The sequence below is a fragment of the Siniperca chuatsi genome, linkage group LG17 (genome assembly GCF_020085105.1).
Source record: "Siniperca chuatsi isolate FFG_IHB_CAS linkage group LG17, ASM2008510v1, whole genome shotgun sequence".
Lineage (NCBI taxonomy): Eukaryota > Metazoa > Chordata > Actinopteri > Centrarchiformes > Sinipercidae > Siniperca > Siniperca chuatsi.
Genome location: NC_058058.1, coordinates 15,206,702 through 15,227,020, shown reverse-complemented (window position 1 = coordinate 15,227,020; position 20,319 = coordinate 15,206,702). Strand labels below are relative to the sequence as shown.

The window sequence follows — 20,319 nt, the reverse complement described above, 5'->3', positions numbered from 1 at the left end:
GATGTTGATTTCCAGATGGTTATCCACACTGACCTGTGCCTCTGCAGGATGAACATGATGTGAGGTTTGCATTAGCAGTGAGATAATGAAAAGAGAGGTAGACAGAAAGAGAGAGGGAAAAGACAAAGTCAAAGCCAGATGCTCTGTGATAATGATATTTATAGGTTACACAACTCTCAGGGTGAGAAGGCCTGTGGGAGCCCCCAGTTTCACTCATGTGACTCCTGGTTGAATTGATCTTGTTTCACATTATCTGACCTGGGCTCTGTCACTGCAGGCTGTGTTTCCTATTCCCAAATGTCACTCAAACAATTAGGAGGTTTAATGTGGCTCCAGTTCGGTACATCCCCGCCCAGAGAGGCCTCGAGGAGGACCTCTTCGGGCCATGTCATCATCTTCACCACTATCATCATCTTCATGGGGTCAATCTGTAGTCTTTGTTGTGGTTTCTTCCCCTTATCTTCTCGCCTCATCTTCTTAGTTCTTCTTAAGTTGAGTTGCAACTTTCTCAAGCTTAAAAATCGTTGTGTGCTTCTTTTCTTCTACACCTCTATAGATTAAAAAGTGAACATTTGTCACAGAAATGTTTGAGTATCAGTTAAGATAAAGACAATAACGCACAAGGAAAATGACATTTTCCTGTCTGAACATTTGTTTGACTTAAAAGTCGACTGTACACACAGACGTAATGCCACCGCTATTGAGAAAGGGGAACCAAGGGAAAGAGTTGTGCCCAGACTTGGAGAACAATGGAAAAACCCTGCTGGAGTATTTTGATAATGAATGAATCAGTATCTGAAACTTTTCCTGATGATCTCATAGAGTGAACTTTGTTACTGAGCTCTTTTTATTCTCTTCAGGGTCAGGCAGTACAGGCGTTCGAGTCCCAAAGGAAGTTTGGTTATTCTCAGTCACTCTGCGCTCTGCTCCCGTGTTTGTATGGCACATTGTGATGCTGTAGAGGGGATCATAAAAAAAAATTAAATACTAGACCCAAACACATTCAACCTCTGGTTTATCTCTGGTAATTCAACAGGTAGGTGTATTTGTGTTTGTATGTTTGTGTTTCACTTGGTGACGACAACCCTTACAATCAAAATACTTGCTTTTACATGATGAGAGAATATTTATATACCAAAAGTTTCGTAGTGTTGTTGTACAGTGAAAACCATGTATCTCCAATTTTGGTAATCTGGAGGATAAAGTTTTGCTTTATGGGTTACTGTAAGATGTATTATGACAAAGCTAAAAACAGGGCTGTTTTTGGAAAGTTTTTCATAGCGAAAGATGTTTTTTTCCCTTTTCTTAAATTTTAACTGTTGTTAACCTGTTTTGTTTTTGTATGTTCTTCATTGTATTACAGTTTTTTTGTGTGTTGAATTTTTTTATATTGTTCATTTAATGAGGACAATGTGGACTATACATACTACATCGCACCAGATACAGCTAAAAGCTGATCTTCATCTGTAGTCTCTGGGTGGAGGCCAGTGATGTGGAGGTTGATGTGGTTAAGCACTTTGTTACTCTATTTAGAAAAAGTGCTATATAAATAAAGTTATTATTATACACAGTAGGTATTATTATTCATTTGATGAGAATAAATACGGCTGTTCACAACCTTAAATGGCTTGTGACCCTTTAAAATACAGCAATGTCAATCCCTCATCACATGTTATGAGTTGTGAGCAGTTAAAAAACATTGATTCTTCCTTCTCATAGTTACATTTTTAGTGGGATGAACTATCCAAGATTTCAAAAGAAGAAAGAATTTGAGAAAGTCTGTCTTAGCCCTGTAATCTAGTGACCCCTCCAGATTTATTTTAGGACCTCGTAAGGGTTCCGAACCCCCAGGTCGAGAACCACTGCTACAGTGCGTGCATGTACGCAAATACAGGAAGCAGATTAAACGAGAAATGGGAACATCCGAAATCAGAGCCACCTTGTTATGTCTTCCTCTGAGCACGCTCTCTTTTTTTATTTTCCCTTGTTTATTAATCCCCCCCCACACACACACTGTGTGATAGTGTATCTAAGATATTCTGGGAATCCTAGAGGAGCCATGTAGGGACACGCCAAAGGAGAAGGAATTTGGAAGTAGAGAGGAGACAAAACGGATGGAGGGGGAGGTGGAATGGTAAGGGGCCGCAGGTAGAACGAGTCTCAAGATAAGACCCTCACTGACATGGCTGTCCTTTAATGTGTGTTTGATAACATCTGTGGGCCTGTCTGCTCTGTGTCTCCTCACCATACTCTGCTTCTTTAACCTAATTCTGCCAGCAACTTAACGTACTGATCGATAACAGGTGCTGTCATCAGATAGTGATGGTCCTGGAGGATCAGTGGTGATGGTTTTAGAGACAAAGAGGTTTCAGCTCTACAAGGGTCAGAGGTCAGGACCATTACATGCAGTGGCTGATGCATGGGTTTCGACTAATAGCTGTTTTTTTGTCATATACATGATTTTTAAAGGGTCTGCTCCCACAAATACACAAAAAACAAAAACATACAAATATATCTTTCTCTCACCAGTGCTATCTATCAATCCACATGGTTTTGTTGTCATGTGCTAGGAGGCCAAAACAAATCTCATTCAACAACAGCAACAACTTCTCTCTCTCTCTCTCTCTCTCTTATCATAGAGAATTTATGTATAGCTACGTAATACTGCTAGCTCATCAGCAACCAGTGAGATCATAACAAGCTCAGAAAAACGCTGTATGTTTGCTTCCACTTTTCAGTCATCATTCAAGATCACATATTCTGTTCATGAGCAACATGGTTTCTGCTGTAGGGAGATGTACAATTGGTGGGTGTTCTTCAATAAAAAAACAAACACAAATTACGCGTGGATGATAATGAGTAACAATCCCATATTTTCAGCAGCATAAACAGAATAACATCTGCAAATCACCTAAGCTATCTGAATGGAAACAGTAGGTAACGCACAAAATATTTTTAAATGGGACTTTACATTTATTTACACATACTAGATTGCACTGAGGAATAAACTCAAATACTACAATGCTTTGTTCAGGTGTCCACAAACTTTTGGTTGTATATTGTATCACATTAAAAATGGATATATCCTTTTCTGTTTCTATTAGCACTATGTTGTAGCTATTATCTCAGAATCAGAATCACAATCAGGTTTATTGCCAAGTAGGTTTTCACATACAAGGAATTTGCTTTAGTATTTTGGTGCATTATGGTCACAATTAGCATAGCAAGAGAAAATAAAAATGAGTACTGCAAGTTAATAATCTTAAATATAAAATAAAAATTTACAGTACAAAATTTGTGTAAAAACATATCTCTTTAAAAATGAAAAGAGCAAAAAAGTCCAAACATCCTCTGCACAAGAGTAAAGTGAAGTTTTGTTGAATGAGGGGAATACAGTAAATTGTCCATTAATCATGTAGGTTGGTGATTTGTCAAAGTCCATATGTCAAAGTGTGGAGGGGGAGGTGGAAAAACACTAAACCTCAAATTGTTCCACATGATGAGCGCTTTGAATGTGTGTGTCCCTTTGGACAAAATATATAAATGTTTTATATAAATATTTAAGTCCCTTTGGACAAAAGCATCTGCTGAGTGAATGTAATACGACTGGTCCCTGATGAAGAGAGAAGCAGGAATGGATGATGAAGTGCTCTAGTTTATTAACATGAGACTGTTCCATTTTCCATTTAAAAACACTTAATGTAAAAACAGCATTTTACATTAAGTGCATTTCATATTAGCAACACTTTCCATTTATATCGTTTGGGCTCCAAGTTGATGACTCTCTCGCCTTCTTGACATTTGTGAGACAACCCAAACACTCTCCTCATCCTGCTTCTCGACATTTCTGTTTATACTGTTTCTGTCCTGGTCTCCATGGTGACGGCCCGTGTACAACTGCCTGTCGTGGAACATGATGCTCGATGTTCCGCAGGCGTTCAGGAATCTCAAGTCTTTGCCAGCCTGTTGTAGACAATCTTGCTCCTGTGACACTGACTGGCAAACAACAAGGGGTATGAGATCCTCAACTGTCCCACTGTGTCCCACTAAAAGTAAATTGCAAACAACTTGCTGAACTGAGGGAGGAGTGGGAGAAAGCGAAGCGAAGAGATCAAATTACCACAGAATGTATAATATTGGCCTAAAATAACACTCAGCAAGCCCTTTACAAAATCTTAATTTACCAGCATAAACAAAGAAACCAAATTGTTCCAAACCATGAGATGTTTCTTCAGTCTTGAGCCCTGTGGAGATCAGTGGGAGGCTTGTGTAACAGTTGTGCGAGTTTGACAGGATAAACAGATGATAAACATGGGAGAGGTGAGGAGTGCTGCTGATGCTGCCCCCCCTGAGCCTCACCATTGGCCCTCTGAACTCCAATCTGCTCCAAATAAAACAAAACCCTTCCTTAGGGCCAAACCTATTTCCACTTTATTTGTGGAAAAGATACTTTTGAAGAAATCACACTCGTGTAGCCTAAGAGTCATGCTGTAATGAGTCAGAATCACTTGATCGGACATTATTTCTAATATAAAGTGTATATTTATAAAGTGACTCAGCACTTTTAGACACTAACATGAGATGTCAACATACTTGAACTCTTGTCGTCATGAATAGCATTTTGTGTTCTTTGTGAATTTTTGACTTCACGGTACCATGAATGCTTTTGCACAAAGGTACACCCAGATGTTGATAACAGAAAGGCCCAGTCACAGTGGCACAGTGAAATTTGTCTGTGTCTTTGAAATAGGCATTTCTTTCTATTTTCTCTTTGCATTTAGTTTTCCGGACTGTGGGAAAGGGTTGTGTCCAAAATCACTCCCTATTTACTGTGTAGTGCACTATATTTACTGTCCACCATTTTATTTGAGTGTGCGACTGTTGCAATTTATACACTATACTGTACTTTCCTCAAAAATTCCCACAGTGGAATGAAAAATGTAGTATCCATGGTGTGTACACTATTTTCTGCTAACAATCCCATAATAAGATGTGTCAGTACAGTAGTACAGTAATAAAGTGAACTATTGAGTGTATATTATATAGGGAGCAGTGAATGACATCTAGGATAAACTGTCAGTTAACAAGCTTGTTAGCTAGGTTGCTGCAGTTCATGCAAAAGACATGTTTTTACCATTGACTTCTGTCTCACATCTGTCTGCAAACCGTTCCTCCTTTTTGTAGCAGTTTATACTCCGACAGAGGAGGATTAAATAAAAGTGGATGTAGCAACATTGCTAAGAAGCTACATTAGCTTCCTCCACTTTGCTCTCTGAACCCTCAAAGGTCAGCACTGTCAAGATGGCTTGCCAACTGTTGTCAACTGTGCGAATTTGCAAGTCAAGTTGAAATTGACATGGAAAAATTGTGCAGATTTACTTTGCACCTGCAATCAGATCCACAGATGTGATTCTAATGAAATTAATTGATTTTGCTGCAAAATGTTGCAGTTTTAAATGCTGATGTGGCAAGGCCTTTAAAGAGGCCCATGGAACAGAACTGGTGAATGTATTACGCTCCATTAGGAGAGATAAGTACCATCAGTGAGTGGATGGATGGATGAGTGCAGGTTTGGGTGACAGGTATTGAGCGAGGGTGTTAAGACCACCAAGACCGTGCTAAAACCGTCAATCCCTGTGGGGATGGAGGGAGAGATGGATGGATGGATGGAGGGCCTGGGTAGTTGGAGGAGGGGGTGGGTGGGTGTGAAGCACCACCTGATGCTTCCTCTTGTCTTTTTGTGTAAAGCGAATAGATGACATCATAGGCGAGGGAGAATCTATTAGGTGCTTTTCCTCTCTTCTCCCAGCAGACACACACATCTCAGATCTGGCCAGTCCCTTGTACACGTGTTTCCTTCACTGTCCAATGTTAAATTTCCTCCCTTTGGAAGTAAAATAATCTTTCCCCCAAATGAGTCTTTCAATTCATTATTGTTGTACTTACATAACATGTGGTGACTTCAACACAGTTTGTACAATCAATCTGTAAATTTTAGCATGGAAACACCTCTCACACATGAGAAATGCGTTATGTGCAGCTGAAAAATAAGAATCAAAAGAATCAAACAACAGGCCTCTGCATGCCACATACAGTAACTTCTACTTGTAATGTACTTGTGGCAACAAAATGTTTGAGGTCTTTACTTAATTAGACAAAGAGACACCTGGCTTTGTTTCATTATGTGTAATCTTTGGCACTGAAGATATTGTGAAGTTTAATTTAAAGTAATAAAATATCAACAGTGTTCTTTTTGAATGGATTTATAGTGGCTGTAAGCCTACTTGACGGTTCCAGATCTGACTAGTGATAAAGAAGAAAGTGTTTGATGAGAGGTAGTTCGTAATTTACTTGTGTGGTTTCAAAATAAGTCATGACGTGCTGGATTTTTTAGTGTTTTTAGGACGGTGTTAACATGACTGTCAGTAAATATTTAATTACCAGTTAAAGATAAATGCATTACAATGTAATCTTGGAACGATACCTAAACAGGGATGCTAAGTGACTTAACGATGAACATCGGTATAGCTAGCGATGTGATGTGAGCAGTGTTCGACTAACATCGTCGCTTTCAGGGGTGGGAGGGTACTGTACACATGCACATGCAAACGCGCCTGCCAATGTGCAATAATATGCTATTAATATATTTCAATTCATACAAAGAATATTTAGCCTGGGACAACAAAGAAACATTAACATTAAAATGCCAACGCACAGTGGACAGGCAACGTTTTACGGTAACATAAAAGAAACATTTTACAACATGATGAACATGACTCTGACCTGCACATCCTGTTTATTCACTGAAATTCCACTAGATGTATTTTTCCTGGGCTTACAGCATCTGTTGAGCTTGTAACTCATGAATCTTATCAAATAGAACTTTTTGCTGACATGAATGAAGTTCAGAGATTTTTAGCAATTCAGTTTTTCCTACGATTGAATGATTTAGAATCTGTCACTTCTCTGTCAGCAATAATCAGTCTGCAAGTCAGTGGTTTCACAATCAATATGAATCTGACGTGACAGACGCACAGACATGTGAGGAGGGCAGAGGTGACAGACAGACTGACCTTTACAGCAATTCACATCCTGCAATACGTGCTGAGCAATCAATTTTTTCATGACTGTGAATGTGTTTGACATTGATGGAAACTGTGGAAAAGGCCTTTGTCTAGGTGTATACGCAAAATTATATAATATAGATAATAGTTACTGTTTATGGTTTTTACAACGGTATCACCTAGAATTGATGTTTATATATTAGTAATTTGCAACAGCAAATACTGTATGTTTACATTTCTATTCATATACTAAGGAAAATGTTTAATGAATGTATCTGCCAAGATGCAAAATGTTTATGTCATGTTTTGAGGGTTTATGTTATTTCCTGTTTTATTTTGTAATGTTCTTCCTCCCTCATGTGTCTTGTGGTTTTACTTCCTGCTTCTGATTGTTTGCCCAGCCCTGATCAGTTTCACCTGTGTCACATTGTCTCCCCTACCTGAGTGTATTTAAGTCTGTGTGTTTCTTTTGTTGTCTGTGTGCAGTGTGTATCTCTAGTGTTTATATTGAGTTGTTACCATCATCTTGTTTGCCCCTTTAGTTCAGTCAGTCATTTTCTAAAATGTTTTAGTTTAGTTTCAAATCTGCACTCTTCTGCATCCTCAGGATTTTCACATCCATTCAGTCATGTTAAAAAAGGGTTTTCCTTTTACCATCCTCATCCTTGCTACACTGACTGTGGGATGGATGTTTTGTCTTGGAGATATGCAGAACAAAAACAAATGCAGATCCCTCACAGGATTGGGACCTGTTTTACTCAACATGAGAAGGAATTTGAGCCTGAAACTGACCTGAACAAGAGGATTACAGAGAGAAAGGAAAGCAGTATAGATGTATCTCATATTCCACTCCATTAAGTTGTTGGTGTAAGGGTTATTTTGTTTGAGGCATGTAGCCTCCAAACAAAAGTACATCAGTTGCTCTCAAAAACAAAACTGTCAAGTGTCATAACTCCATCTGCCAAAAAGAGAACAACCAGTACAATGAAATTCTGATATTCTTCCAAATGTCTGTATTTCTCATCAACATATAAACATGTGGTTGTTTTTTTTACCCGCACCTGCTGCTAACTGCCTCGAAAACATCTAGAAAACACTCTGCACTCCACATGCGCCGTGAACACCCATTCTTGTTTACTATCAGCTGCACACGTGCTGCATTTTCCAGAAACAGGAAATGCACTAGAGAGATGGAGATGGATATTAGGAGAAAGAGAGGGATTGTTCCTCAGGATGACTGTGTGTGAGTGTCTAGCCCACGCCATGTGTCTGTCAAGTCCAATCTCAATGCTAGATTCTTTTTCCTGAAGTTTCCTTATTAAACACATCTGTGAGCGCGCACAACTGTCTTTTTGTGTGCATGTACTATAAATGTGTGTATGTGTTGCTTTTCCCTATAGAGTGCACCCGCTGAGGGTTCTTTGTGTATGTATAGGCTCTATTGTTATCATGTGTGTCCTCAGCCTCCACAGTTCTATCTATTTTCGGGGAAATTACCTCATAAACAGAAGCACTGCTGATCTGTGTCACAGTTAAACTTCTGGAGGGCTCGTTAAAGCCTGAGTCACTGCAGGCCGGGTAAAGCTTGTGTGTGTGTACATATCAAATGTACATCCAGTCTTACAACACGCCGCCTACAGATCTTGTGAAACATATTTCTAAAAGCCATCCAAGGTGATTCACTCTCCTCATCTTCACTTATGAACTGGAAATGAATCACACACACTCCCTTGTCTGGTGACTTCCTCTTCTGATTCAGGGGTCAGTTAGCCCCCCCCCCCACACACACACACACATACACACACACAGGCACACCTTCTCCTACAGATGGCTACAATCAACCTCTTGTGCATTTATCGTAAATGAAGCATCACAGCCATACTCTTCTACATGACTCATTTGCTGCCAGTAGCTTTGCGCAATAGCATTCTTTACATGTTAGAACAACTGAATCAATCTTCACTGGGAGATATACAACATGTACAGTAAAACCTGCAATAATGATTGAGAAGGTGGGGACAACAAAACACAGTAAACATAGCTTAGAGCACCTCTCTTCAGGAGGTATGAGGTTGTGTAAGAGGTGTTAAAGCCATAATTATAGCGTTGTATGATAAGCGAACCTGTTACCCCTAACTGTCTCATCTTTACTCACATTACTGACAGAAACTGTCTGAGAGCTTTTCATTTCTGTCATGTAAGTTAGAGACTTAGAGTTAGAGTTTTGAATCTTGCAGATTATTAACTCAGGCTGGACACAAGACTGTGGTGTGTCCATGTGTGGGACACAGGGATGTTCCAACCAGGCTTTTAGGGAAGACACCAAGCATCAACCTAACATCACAATCAGTTTACAGAAAGTTATTGCATAAGAAACTCTGTAAAAGCCACGTTTGTCTCACATCCAAGTGTACCCCATGTTATTTTACAAGATGGCCTTCCTATTTCTAAATGCTGCATTGCTCCACTGTATACTAGCGGTTACCCATCTTATTTCACATTATATTCAGTTAATCCCTCCCAAATCAGAAAGTTTGTCTTTACCTATAAATGATGGATAAGTCACCTCCTGCGTGTGCCCTTCTTGACAGCTTGAATGTTCAAACAAGAATTCCACATTTTTAGCCAAATAGCCAATTAGCCATATGTCTTTCAGAAAGAGGTATGTGTCTGTGAATGCTTTCTAGTTAAACGGTCTTTGTGGTGGGGCCTCTGTTAGCATTAGAAGAATTGTGGAGGGTTATTTCTTTGATTTTTATCAATGTTTCAGATGTCCAAATAATTGACAACATATTAGAATCAAAGTTTGAGCAGGTGTTGCAGCATTTCATCCATTTTTATAACAGCAAAAACAGCAGACTGCGGTGAGAAGTCAACTCAACACCGCCACCTAAAGAATCCTTAACAGTGGATTTGAGAAGCCACGGTGGACTGGAAAATGTTTGATTATTTGTTTGAAACTGTCTGACTGACATTTATTTATTTGCCTTATTTCAGAATTGTTTTCTTTTCTGATCTGGGAATTTGGAAACCACCGTGTCACTTGTCATGAGTACTGGCTAATACTGATCAATAATCAATGATGGAGGGCATGGTAGACCTGTTAGAGGACAAATTTTCTGTAAACGTTCTGCAAGTGCTGAGAAAATTCAACACACTGACGTTTACATACCTTTTGGACAATGTTTTTGTTTGTCCTGAAAGGATTTTTGGGGAGCCCTGCCCTCCCCACCCTACATGGTTATTGATTCCTATTGAAGCCTTTAGCTTATTGATCAACCTGGGGGGGACCACCATGTCAGTCTCCTAAATACCTATTTAGCATTCGAACATGCAAAAAAGTAGAAACAACACCCTTTGAGCAATAATATTTTGTCTGATATTTTGTATTTGTGTATTGAATTTGGCATCAAATATATAAGTTGCCATCTTTTCAGCTGACTGAATCATATATAAATGAGAGGGTTAATTCATGGATCTATTATTGATTTCCTGAACTGAATCTATTCAGGTTGGAAAGGAGGAGATGTTAAAAAACAGAGGCACATGATGTAAACATATTCAAGACCACTGACATGTGGATTGCGCAGAAAGAAAACATTTTGTACATTCAGAGTATTTAGCCTCCCTTAAACACCTGCCAAAACCTCACCTCCAGAGGCCAGTTTGTAAGTTTCTAGAAGCTGGGAGGTCTTCCATCCAGCTATCCCATAATTTCCTGGCTGCCTGAGGTGAAAATATGCAACCCATGACCACTAGATGGTAGACATGTGGTCATCAGTACTCTACCACAGACAGACAAGCAGATTTGACCCTGCAGGGAAAAGCCACAGACAGTGCAGAGGAAACCGCTGGTGTTGCTGCTGTTGGTGAAAGTGGAAAGAAAATAGAAGAAAAAGCAGCAGAGCAAATACAGATGTGTCTGAGTGCAAACCATTTCACTTTCAGACTGGAGCTTCCAGTCTGATAAGGAGAGGAAAGACATGAAGAGACAGCAAACCTGTGGGAGTCACAGGGAAAGAAGTGTTTATGTGTGCGAGAGAGGGAGGGAGAGAGAGCACAGATTTGAGCAGGAGGCAGTGAGGTAGGGGACACGGGACAGGGCAGAGTGAAGGGGGGGTCGGGAAGGGGGAGTGGTTAGCCCTTGTATATAGGGAAGACAGAGTCTGATAGAGCAGATCCTGTGAGAGAGTGAGGAACAGAGGAAAGAGGGACTGACCTTTTACCCAAACCTTCTCTACCTGTGAATGACTTCCTGAACAACACATTAGCAAAGCTCTGCGGTTTTTCTATCGGATTACAAAACCAGGAATTCTCTCTCAGCTCAAGGTAACAACAGTTTTCGCTTTCTACACTTTTCAACAGCAGCCCTCTTTTGAGCCAGACTCCAGGCAGGTGCAGGCTGAACGTCACAGCCTGGTTTATACTGATCTCATGTTACCCAAAATATCTCTCTGATTTATGGAAACTTTTAAGCTCTTTTGATTTATGTTTGCTAATCATCATTATTTTTCTGAGATTAGAACTAATTCCTCTGCTTTATTTAGCCAAAGACACAGTACTGAAGTTAGTCAAGACTTGTTATGACATATTTACCTTCTGGGTGTGTGATTGTAGGACACAATATTCAGGATGTTATTATTAGGTTCAAGAATATCAGTGGGAGACTGGTAAGATTTTTTTTCAAGAGGTCACTGAGTTTGTGGCTGCTCCATTTGTGTAATTCACAATGAAACTGATAATACACTGATATACAAGACCAGTTATCCCATCACTCACCTGTTGTGGTGCAGACCTCATTAGACACCTGTGCGGTATTATAAATGGTCTCTGTTCTCTACTACCTTGACCTTGTGAGTGTTTAAAAAATAGAGCTGGACAGATAATCGTCAAGGACTGTGTGACACAGAGGGAAATGGAGCAGAAAGCGCTTTTATACAGATATACTAAGCCACGATGCCTGAATTATCTGAAGGGTGGTGCAGAGATATCTCAGAGTTTAGCTGTGTGAAGGAACGTGAAAGAGTGGGGTCATAGGACATATGTAAGCAGGGAACATAAAGGTTTGGTTCACCCAAATTACAAAATGACTAACCTTACCTCTAGTAGCCATGCAGACAGTTTTGGTTTTTAGTTGTCCAGCTTTTGAGATATCTGGTATTTCTGCCCCAATACAATGGTGAGGTTTTACACATTTATATTTCTGGTGCCCACAGCATTGAAAATTACATTTAAAATGTTAAACACACTGTTGAAAGCTTTTATAGAGACAAGTTATTCAGTAGAAAGTAGTTTCAAAATGTTCACATTGAGGTCTGTGCATTATCAAGACTAACCTGGACTGGAGGTGCGTGTGTGTGTGTGTGTGTGTGTTTAAGTGTGTGTGTGGGTTAATCTGTCCTGTGGCTGCAGTGTGGGATCAGTAGCTTGGCTACAGCTGTCTGGAGCACTGATGGGCCATATGACAACTTCTGTGACAATGTAAAATTTCACATTGTATTATGCAATGAAAGCTCTGCTTACTATTGCTTGGCATCACATACTTGTCCTTATTTACCTAATTGTGTTGATATGTTTGGAATATTGGATTTTACAGGATAGTTTTACTTAAAATAAAGACTCATCAGCTAAAAAAATGTACATTATCTCTCTTCAGCTGAGAACTAAACCAAACACAATAAAATATTGTCCTATATTCAAGCTACTTGGAGATTTCTTTTAGGTTTAAGGTACTCTAAAAGAAATAAGTTGCTCTGTTTAGGGAGGCTATTGATGAAGGTACTACTGCCAGTTTGACCTGAAGGCCTTTGCTTGTTGAGCAGACTGGTGGGTGTTTTATTGCACTGCTGCTCAGAGTCAGCCACAACAAAACACTTGTGTAAAGGAGGAGCCCTGCCCATCCCATGCTGCCATATGCTTGTGTGTGTGTGTGTGTGTGTGTGTGTGTGTGTGTGTGTGTGTGTGTGTGAGTGTGGAGTGCGTGTGCATTTCAACTAAAGGCACAGTCATGCAGAAAACAACACAGCAAAGGTCTTTTCCGGAGCCCCGCTTTATGTGCAGAGTGTCCATTGTGCTCTGAGATCTGATTGGTTCATTAATGATGTTATTTATGTAAGCAGCGGGCCAACCCCTCGTCTTTGTCTGGCCACACATAGACTCACCCATCCAGCAACCTGAGACCAATACACACGCACACATCCACACAAACATCCATGCATGTGGATGATTGTTTGACCTTTGTTAAGCCTAAGAGTGAGAGTTGTGGATTGCTTGTTTACACACACACACACACACACACACACACACACACACACACACACACTAAGCCTGGTCATTGAAGGTGTTACACATGCATATACCCATACTAGAGAATAAATAGTGTGACAGTTAAAACCAACTGTATCCCCGACACTGTCACTGACAAAAAAGATCTAAATTTATCACATGATGATCTCAAATGGTGGAAGGTTCCCATAATGGCAGTCTGTAAAATGATTCATATGTTGTTGTTTTTTTTTTTTTTACTTAGTCCCAGCTCCATTAACACTTATATTTTTCATTTCTCAAATCACTCAGATTTGAATGCAGATTTTTCTTGATTGGACCCACATATCTTGTTCTAAAATTGATCTAAATTGATTCCAGAGTCACCAGCTGGAGCACAAGTGTGATCATATTAGTTTCTGTGATTATGATTCTGTGTTAAACAGACATTTACTGTATGTTTATTGTTTCCCTCTGCCTGCCCCATTACCATGCCCCAGCATGGCATTTAGATAAACTGTATTGTCTCTGAGGTCCATTAATACTGGATGTGGGCTGCGTCTGTTCACCCAGATAATTTCCTCAAGTGTGACAGATTAGCTTTGACAGCAGGACATTACTTTATTTCCGTGACTGAGATAGCATGCTAATCTTGAAAGATAATGTCCCCTCCTTCATCCCTCACTAGTACTACTTGTAACTGCACTGGCAGATCCCACTTGGATAAAGTAAAATATTTAATTACAGGTGATTATAGTGCAACTGGATTTATATGTCACTGCAATGCAAACATCCATCCATCCATCCATCCATCCATCTTCTTCCGCTTATCCGGGGCCGGGTCGCGGGGGCAGCAGTCTAAGCAGGGACTCCCAGACTTCCTTCGCCCCAGACACTTCCTCCAGCTCCTCCGGGGGGATCCCGAGGCGTTCCCAGGCCAGCCGAGAGACATAGTCCCTCCAGCGTGTCCTGGGTCTTCCCCGGGGCCGCCTCCCGGTGGGACATGCCCAGAACACCTCCCGAGGGAGGCGTCCAGGAGGCATCCGGATCAGATGCCCTAGCCACCTCAGCTGGCTCCTCTCGACGTGGAGGAGCAGCGGCTCTACTCGAGCTCCCCGTGTGACTGAGCTCCTCACCCTATCTCTAAGGGGCGCCCAGCCACTCGGCGGAGGAAGCCCATTTCGGCCGCTTGTATCCGCGATCTTGTCCTTTCGGTCACTACCCAAAGCTCATGACCATAGGTGAGGGCAGGAGCGTAGATTGACCGGTAAATCGAGAGCTTTGTCTTTCGACTCAGCTCCTTCTTTACCACAACGGTCCGATACAGCGCCCGCATCACTGCAGACGCTGCACCGATCCGCCTGTCAATCTCACGCTCCATCCGTCCCTCACTCGTGAACAAGACCCGAGATACTTAAACTCCTCCACTTGGGGCAAGGACTCCCCACCCACGCGAAGAGAGCAAACCACCTTTTTCCGGTCAAGAACCATGGCCTCAGATTTGGAAGAGCTGATTCTCATCCCAGCTGCTTCACACTCGGCTGCAAACCGTCCCAGTGCATGCTGCAGGTCCTGGTTTGAAGAAGCCATCAGAACGACATCATCTGCAAACAGCAGAGATGAGATCCTGTGGTTCCCAAACCGGACACCCTCCGGCCCCTGACTGCGCCTAGAAATTCTGTCCATATAAATTATGAACAGAACCGGTGACAAAGGGCAGCCCTGGCGGAGTCCAACATGCACCGGGAACAGGTCTGACTTACTGCCGGCAATGCGAACACAGCTCCTGCTCCGTTATACAGGGACCGGACAGCCCTTAGCAAAGGGCCCCGGACCCCATACTCCCAGAGCACTCCCCACAAAGCGCCCCGGGCACACGGTCGAATGCCTTCTCCAGATCCACAAAGCACATGTGGACTGGTTGGGCAAACTCCCATGAACCCTCGAGCACCCGATGGAGAGTATAGAGCTGGTCCAGTGTTCCACGACCGGGACGAAAACCACTCTGCTCCTCCTGAATCCGAGGTTCGACTATCGGACAATTCTCCTCTCCAGTACCCTGGAATAGACCTTACCGGGAGGCTGAGAAGTGTGATCCCTCTGTGATTGGAACACACCCTCCGGTCCCCCTTCTTATACAGAGGGACCACCACCCGGTCTGCCAGTCCAGAGGCACTGTCCCAGACCGCCACGCGATGTTGCAGAGACGTGTCAGCCAAGACAGTCCCACAACATCCAGAGACTTAAGATACTCAGGACGGATCTCATCCACCCCGAAGCCTTGCCACCAAGGAGCTTGCCAACAACCTCAGTGACTTCGGCCAGGGTGATGGATGAGTCCGCCTCCGGTCCCCAGCCTCCGCTTCCTCTTCGGAAGGCGTGACAGCGGGATTGAGGAGATCCTCAAAGTATTCCTTCCACCGTCCGACAACATCCCCAGTCGAGGTCAACAGCTCTCCACCCCGCACCGCGTACAAGGTGTTGGTGAAGCACTGCTTCCCCCTCCTGAGCCGTCGGACGGTTTGCCAGAATTTCTTTGAGGCCGACCGATAGTCCTCCTCCATGGCCTCTCGAACCTCTCCCAGTCCTGAGTTTTTGCCTCTGTGACCCGCACGGGCTGCAGCACGCTTAGCCTGCCGGTACCTGTCAGCTGCCTCGGGAGTCCCACGAGCCAACAAGGCCCGATAGGACTCCTTCTTCAGCCTGACGGCATCCCTTACTTCGGCGCCCACCACCGTGTTCGGGGATTGCCGCGCGACAGGCACCAGAAACCTTGCGACCACAGCTACGAGCCGCCGCGATCGACAATGGAGGTGGAAAACATGGTCCACTCGGACTCAATGTCCCCAACCTCCCCCGGGATCTGGGAGAAGCTCTCCCGGAGGTGTGAGTTGTAGACCCTGCTGACAGAGGGCTCCGCCAGACGTTCCCAGCAGACCCTCACGATACGCTTGGGCCTGCCAAGTCTGTCCGGCTTCCTCCCCCGCCAGCGGATCCAACTCACCACCAGGTGGTGATCGGTTGACAGCTCCGCCCCTCTCTTCACCCGAGTGTCCAAGACACGCGGCGGAGGTCAGATGATACGACAACAAAGTCGATCATCGACCTCCGGCCTAGGGTGTCCTGGTGCCACGTGCACTGATGGACACCCTTGTGCTTGAACATGGTGTTAGTTATGGACAAACTGTAACTAGCACAGAAGTCCAACAACTGAACACCGCTCGGGTTCAGATCAGGGGGGCCGTTCCTTCCGATTACCCCTCTCCAGGTGTCACTGTCGTTGCCCACGTGGGCGTTGAAGTCCCCAGTAGAACAACGGAGTCCCGGGTGGTGCACTGTCTAGTACCCCTCCCAGGGACTCCAAGAAGGCCTGGTACTCTGCACTGCTGTTCGGCCCGTGAGGCCGCCACAACAGTGAGAGACCTGTCCCCACCCGGAGGCGGAGGGACGCGACCCTCTCGTTCACTGGGGTAAACTCCAACACGTGACGGCTGAGCTGTGGGGCTATGAGCAGGCCCACACCAGCCCGCTGCCTCTCCCCGCCGGCAACGCCAGAGAAATGGAGCGTCCAGCCCCTCTCGAGGAGACGGGTTCCAGAGCCCAGGCTGTGCGTGGAGGCGAGGCCGACTATATCTAGCCGGTAACGCTCAACCTCCCGCACAAGCTCAGGCTCCTTCCCCCCCAGCGAAGTGACATTCCATGTCCCTAGAGCCAGTTTCTGTGTCCGGAGATCTGGTCGCCGAAGCCCCTGCCTTCGACTGCCGCCCAGATCTCTCTGCACCGGCCCCTTACGGATCCTCCTGCGGGTGGTGGGTCCACGGGAGGACGGCCCCATGTCGCTCCTTCGGGCTGTGCCCGGCCGGGCCCCGTGGGGAAAGGCCCGGCCACCAGGCGCTCGCCGTCGGGCACCCACCCCAGGCCTGGCTCCAGGGTGCGCCAATCCGGGCGACGTAACTGGCCTTGATTTTAAATACAATGCAAACAGTGCTGCAAAATAATAATAGTGCAAGAGCGACTAAATACCAACACTTACGAAGGAAAAATATAGTAAAATGTGGGAATCACATACATATTCAGTCTAATTAATCAGTGGGGTCACATGAAGGGCTGAGAGTAAAAAAAGGTAACTAAAGAACCTTTCATCCTAAGACCTGAAGTGACCCCATCATACACCATTCAACACATTTAAAGACCTCTGTGTTTTTATCATTGTACACTTGTTTTCCATCACTTTCTTGCTGAGTGTATTTTCATATTTAGCTGCTGTTTGTCTTGGGTGCTTGAAAGGAAAGATGGAAAAAGCAGATCTTGTGGGTTTCTATGTGGACCATTTGCTGCCAGCTCTGTTTAAATGTATCTTTTGTGTGGGCGCCCCGGTGGCTCACCTGGTGGAGCACGTACCATGTATCAAGGCTGGGTCCTTGCCGAGTCACAACCCGGTCCCTTTGCTGCATGTGTTCTCCCCCCCGCCTTTCCTGTCTCTCTCCAACTATCCCTATCTCAATGAAACAGAAATGCCACAAAGTATCTTGTGTGTGTGTATGGGTTCTACTGAGTGTATATGCGTCAGTGTGTATGTGAATTACATGGCAGGAGGTGGATATTGTTTTGGGAGAAGCCATACTCCAATTATGCTGCTCACAGTGTAACCTCTTCACCTCTCTTCTCTTCACCTTGTGGAGTGTAAAGCATTTGGAGTGTGTCTCTTCTTGGGAAAAGCAGGCAAACTTTCACAAACATTTTTCCACTTTATCATATAAGCAAGGATAAGGATTATAGAAGGGCATGGATTATATGGTATTACCTTCACTTAAACATCCTATACCATATTTCCTAATCCCTTCTTTCACACAGATTTATCATGAAGCTCTTCCTGTTGACTGTGGTGGTGCTGCTCCTGGTGGTGGGAGAGAGCACTGCAGACAGAATCCTGTCAAGAAGGACCAAGCGGGAGCTTGCCAATCCGCTCCATGTTGGTGGCATCAGGGACCCATTTGGCTCCTACTGCCAGAGGAGGGGAGGCTGCTGTCCCGGCAGAGACGACCTGTGCACGGTTCCCTACCTGGACACCATCTGCTACTGTGACCTGTTCTGCAACCGCACCATCTCCGATTGCTGCCCTGACTTCTGGGGTCATTGCCTAGGCATGGAGCCACCTTTCATTGGTAAGTAACGGTGCACAAGCGAATGTGTAAATGTGTTTGGGTGTACATCAGTGAGTTTAGCAGGAGTATGTGTGGGCCTGTCGTAGTTAGTCAAGCTCAGCCTGAGAGCAGCACAGAACCCCACTGAAAGACTGTGCTGGATCACAGTGTAAAGCAGCATGACACCTGAACATGAATTACAATTAAATACCTGCTTTCTTTTAAACTCACAAGAAAGAAACATGCTTAAGATAAGGGACAGTATGAAAATGATTGGAGTGGGTAGGGGCGATGATTCTCCTATTTGTTTTTATAAAAGAATTCACCCATTTTCCCAAAATAATACAATAAAGCCCAGATACAGAGACAGGATTGTTGTCTTTTGCATATGGCCAAACACACCTTTGTGACCCATGGTGCACATGAACACCATCTTTTTTGATGTCTGTTTGATCTCTTCTTTATTAATAAATCTCAGAAGGGAAGGCTGAAACAAAATATAAATATGAAAAAAATAAAAGACCCTCCCCTTCTCTTCCAAAGAAGTCACACTACCCTCCCTTCAACAAAGATAAAAATTACCCTCTCGCTTTTCTGACCCTCTGTCCTACCCTGATAATTTTTGTACAGTCCCTAAATCTAACTGTTTAGCTGACTACGTTTGGACTCCCCACACAGTTATAATACCATTCTCTCAAGGCAGAGGTGTAAAATGTGCCAGCGACAGCAGAGGTCTACCTGAGAACAGAGCAGGGAACAGTACGCTTCTTATTAACCCAGACAGAGGGAGGGAGGAGGGGTGGATGGAGGGATGAATGGAAGTCAGGAGAAAGAATGTGGGCTATGTGAAGGGAAGGGGAGACAGACAACGGGTGCAGGATGGGAGGCAGAGGGGTCAGTGTAGGTATGTGTTCCTTGGACGACAAGGTAGGGGGATCACAAGGTGCGACACAAACACTAATGCATTTTTAAGAGCGTGCACACACACATTCGACCACACAGTCTGGAGGAAAGCTGTGGTGCTTCAAAAGGAAGAAGGTGACAGATTTTCTTATCTCTGCCCTGCAGTCACAGATTGTTGTAGTTCATAACACAATATTCAATGCCTTATTCAACTGGACATTTTCTAATTATGTTGTCAAAGTCAGTGTATAATTTTCAAATATTCACTTATCATGCTATATACAAAGTGTCACATCAACCTGTTACATGAAACCACATGCTATCAGATCAACATAATTCCCCTATATAAAATCCTTCGCTGTCAATGTGTAACTTGTCACACTACGAGTTGTGATGGACTGGGTGAGACAACTGTGAGGGAGAAGATGGGTATCAGAGGGCCTCAGTCATAAATCACACACTGAGCTCTGGGCCTCACACCAGAGGCCAGAAAACCCACTCAAACTGTAAAATGTCAGCCAGCTCATGCTTTAAATTCCATATGAAATTCACACAAATTCACAAAGCAGACAGCTCCTTTCACTGTAAATCAGCTTGTAGGTAAACCTCATTGTGAATCTGTCACCAAACCAATATAGTTTTCACAATGTGTAACTAAGCAGGGTTCAAACTTCAAGAGTAATGGGTCAAATTCATTCAAAAGGAATGCTAATGCTGTGTCACTGCTAAATCATTTTTGTGCTTTGTGACAATGCTGAGTGGACTTTACCTCACCATTGCAGCTCACAAATCCTTTGGTGTTTAATTATGGATGTAATGGGCGGGCCCTTTCCCTCAGTCTCTCTTGAGGTGGCGAAGTGGAGCGTAAGCTGGTTGAAGCATGACGAGGACCCAGGAAGCCTGGGAAGGCAGGAAAGAAGCAAACGCCACATTCCTACACTGGA

General features: G+C 43.6%; 1 protein-coding gene across 1 annotated transcript in view; it reads left to right on the top strand.

Moving 5' to 3' along the window:
• The first annotated feature begins 11,235 nt into the window (after positions 1-11,235).
• tinagl1 (tubulointerstitial nephritis antigen-like 1) overlaps positions 11,236-20,319 on the top strand; it is a 32,139-nt gene continuing 23,055 nt past the window's right edge. The window contains exons 1-2 of the mRNA XM_044171688.1: positions 11,236-11,393; positions 18,183-18,493. Coding sequence (XP_044027623.1) covers positions 18,190-18,493 — 304 coding nt within the window. The 5' untranslated portion in view covers positions 11,236-11,393; positions 18,183-18,189. The remainder of the gene's footprint in view (positions 11,394-18,182; positions 18,494-20,319) is intronic.